Consider the following 3,385-nt stretch of genomic DNA (forward strand, 5'->3'; position numbering starts at 1 on the left):
AAGAAAACTACACCACCACCGAGAAGGAGCTGTTAGCCATTGTTTTCGCATTTGACAAGTTCCGCTCGTACCTCGTGCTTTCGAAGACCACCGTTTTTACCGATCATGCAGCCTTGCGCTTTCTCTTTCAAAAGAAAGACGCGAAGCCTCGTCTTATACGGTGGATTCTTCTACTTTCCGAGTTTGACATCGAGATCAAATATAAGAAGGGCGCGGAAAACGTAGCGGCCGATCATCTAACCCGTCTAGAGGACCCGCGGAAAGAAGAGTTGCGTGAGGAGGATATTGGTGATACATTCCTTCACGAGTCGATTGACTTTGTTGTAGCTGAAAAGCAAGGTATGCCATGGTTCTCTGATTTTGCTAATTATTTGGCTAATGGTTTTATTTTGGAGGGTATGACTACGCAACATAAGAGGAAGTTCTTCCGGGATGTGAATAGGTATGTATGGGATGATCCGTTTTTGTTCAAGATTGGCGGTGATCAGATTCTGAGGAGATGTGTGACGAAAGAAGAAGGTTGGGATATCTTAAAGCATGTTCATAAAGGGTTGACTGGAGGTCATCATGGTGTGCATGCTACCGCGCAGAAGGTGCTTGATAGTGGGTTCTATTGGACGACAATTGTTAAAGATGCTGAAGAGTTTGTGAAGCTTTGTGATGCGTGCCAAAGAACAAGTAATATTTCATCCAAGAATGAGATGCCTCAAAACCCAATACAAATTCTTGAAATCTTTGATGTTTGGGGCATCGACTTCATGGGACCGTTTCCCACGTTGAATGGTAATAAGTATATTTTGGTGGCGATTGATTATGTGTCGAAGTGGGTGGAAGCCCAAGCATTGGCCACGAATGATGCACGAGTTGTTGTGAAGTTTCTTAAGAAGTTATTTACTCGTTTCGGTATTCCGAGGGCTATTATTAGTGATCGGGGAACCCATTTTTGTAATACCGTCATGGAGAAAGCATTGGCTCGTTATGGGGTTACTCATCGTACCTCTACTGCTTATCACCCACCCTCAAACGAATGGTCAAGTCGAGAATGCAAATCGAGGGGTGAAGAGGATTTTGGAGAAGACGATTGGGACTAGTCGGAAGGATTGGTCGGAGAAGTTAGATGATGCTTTGTGGGCATTCCGAACCGCATACAAGACTCCATTGGGTACTACACCGTTTATGCTTGTTTATGGTAAGTCTTGTCATTTGCCTGTTGATGTGGAGCATTGTGCTTATTGGGCGTTGAAGACGGTGAATGTTTATCTTACTGAGGCCGCGAGGAAAAGGTACTTTCAGATTCATGAGTTGGAAGAGCTTAGGGATGCGGCATATTCCCGATCGTTGAACATCAAAGAAAAGATGAAAGCGTTACACGATTGGCGTTTGAAAGGCGGAAAGGAGTTCAAGAAAGACGATAAGGTACTTTTATTTAACTCTCGTTTGAAGTTGTTTGCAGGAAAATTGAGATCAAAGTGGTTGGGACCGTACTTGGTGAAAGAAGTTTTTCCGTATGGAGTGGTGGAATTGGAGAACCCGGATAATGGAACATCTTGGAAGGTGAATGGTCATCGCTTAAAGAACTATCTTGGAGGACTGGAGGAATCTATCGAGAGGGAGGACACTCCTCTCGATCCATCGCACTGAATTGTCACATGATTCTTTAGTAAAAACTCAAGTGTAGAGTTTGTACATTCTTTCCTATTTTTATTTCTATTTTATTTTTATTTTTCCTTGAGTCACTAACGTAGTTTTTTGTAGTTTTTTTTTATTTTTAAGTTTTGGTAAGTTGTGAAGGAAGATAGAGAGAAGATCCCCTTGAAGTTTAATGCAACATTCAAGTGTGGGGATGGAGCAGGAGGAGCCGTATACTTTTCTTATTATTTATTTGTTGTTTTTATGTTTTGATTGGTTGGTCAGGTTCCATACTTTGAATGCTTAATATCTATCGAGGTTGATAAGATGAATGGTTAGATATTGTTTGTATTGTTGTTGTTTTCGTTCGTGTACGAGAGAAGAAGATACTAGTTGCTGCGCACGTTCGGAAATGGAGGGCATTTATAGAAGAAGACTTTAGCGTCATATTTTACTCGCATACTACCAGCTAAGTCTTTTCCTTTTTACGTTGCTTTTATATTTTTTAGTTTTAATTTTTAGCTTTGTTTTGTTTTTTTATTTATTTTTGTGTGTTTTTAGGTTTTATTTTGTTTTTAAAATTTTTGAGTCGTGTTTCCGTTCCTACATTGAGGACAATGCAAATTTTAAGTGTGTGAATAGGAACACATGTTTTTAATCTGTTTTGTTTTCTACTTATTTATATAAAAAAATTGAAAAAAGTTTTGAAAAATGTCCCTTGATTTTGTTTCTTTTTGCGTATAAATGGGAGATGAGAATATTTATCGGGAATCGGTTTTTCAAACTACTAATAATATGATATATATTAAAGAACACGCACTTAACTTGGGATGTGTCGGTAGGCTCAGCCTTGAGAATGAAATGGCAGTTTGATAGTTGGTTTTAAAACGATAAAATATGATTTTTAGTGGGAAACATGTTAAGTCTGTATAAAATATGAGATGAAAGGTCTGCCATACTCAAGCCTCATTTTTAATTTGATTGTAGAAAATTATGAATTTTATAAGAAATCTGAATACGCTATCATACGATGCTTGGGTAGGTTTAAACGTTAAAGTATACCGTGTAGCTGGTGATATAAACTTAAACTTGCACTTCTAGTTTTAGTGTTTAACACTTCATAGGCGTATGGTTTTATAGCCTTAAATCCTGTATTGATGGGATGCCTCGGGTTCGGAAACCACGGGTTTTTTTACAGTTGTTCATCTGGGTATCTTCGGATATTTAATAAATAAAAGCTTTTAAGCATAAACCCGCAGTTTACTGCCATTACACTCACTTACATCAATTACAGTGACATAAAATCTTGATGATCCATGTATCATCTCGCTGTTAGTCATACGTGGTCCTCTTACTTGCGTCCCATACCATTAAGAACAGGATCAACTAAAGACACGACGTATGTAAACCGACAGATGGAAACTTGTAAAATCACGTGTGGTAATGGGTCCGAGGTATTGCTTGATAACGGGGGTATGTCATGTAGTGGGGAACACTTGCTAGTTAGTTGAATAATTGAACCTTAATCGTATCTAATGGCTGCTTGGTACACTTTGGTGTTTAAATTTAGATGGATAAACAATATCCTTGATCGTCTTAGCTGTTCATGAAAAATGTGCAACAATGTTTTAATCTGCTATTATGAGGTTTTAGTCAAGTTGGGGTGGTTTGATCCGGTAAAATCTAAAATAAAGCGGGTCTTGACTATGGGTTCCACTAGATTATATATAATAATAATAATAATAATAATAATAAT

The 3,385-nt window shown here is 38.2% G+C and overlaps 1 protein-coding gene across 1 annotated transcript; it reads left to right on the plus strand.

The window, feature by feature from the left end:
* Positions 1-398: 398 nt before the first annotated feature.
* LOC143598897 (uncharacterized) lies at positions 399-1,641 on the plus strand. The gene is made up of 2 exons (XM_077076991.1): positions 399-678; positions 1,118-1,641. The coding sequence occupies exons 1-2, from the start codon at positions 399-401 to the stop codon at positions 1,639-1,641; spliced, it is 804 nt and encodes a 267-aa protein (XP_076933106.1).
* The last annotated feature ends 1,744 nt before the right edge of the window (positions 1,642-3,385 follow it).

The sequence above is a fragment of the Bidens hawaiensis genome, unplaced genomic scaffold (genome assembly GCF_021521415.1).
Source record: "Bidens hawaiensis isolate Kalapana, Puna unplaced genomic scaffold, B.hawaiensis_p1.1 tig00051235_1, whole genome shotgun sequence".
In the NCBI taxonomy this organism is placed as follows: domain Eukaryota; kingdom Viridiplantae; phylum Streptophyta; class Magnoliopsida; order Asterales; family Asteraceae; genus Bidens; species Bidens hawaiensis.

What these genes read in the sequence shown, in the direction of transcription:
- LOC143598897 (XM_077076991.1), top strand. Translation starts at nt 399, where the DNA reads ATGACTACGCAACATAAGAGGAAGTTCTTCCGGGATGTGAATAGGTAT. An exon ending in TGATGCGTGCCAAAGAACAA is followed by an intron (nt 679 to 1,117) that starts GTAATATTTCAT and finishes CGGAGAAGTTAG; the next exon opens with ATGATGCTTTGTGGGCATTC.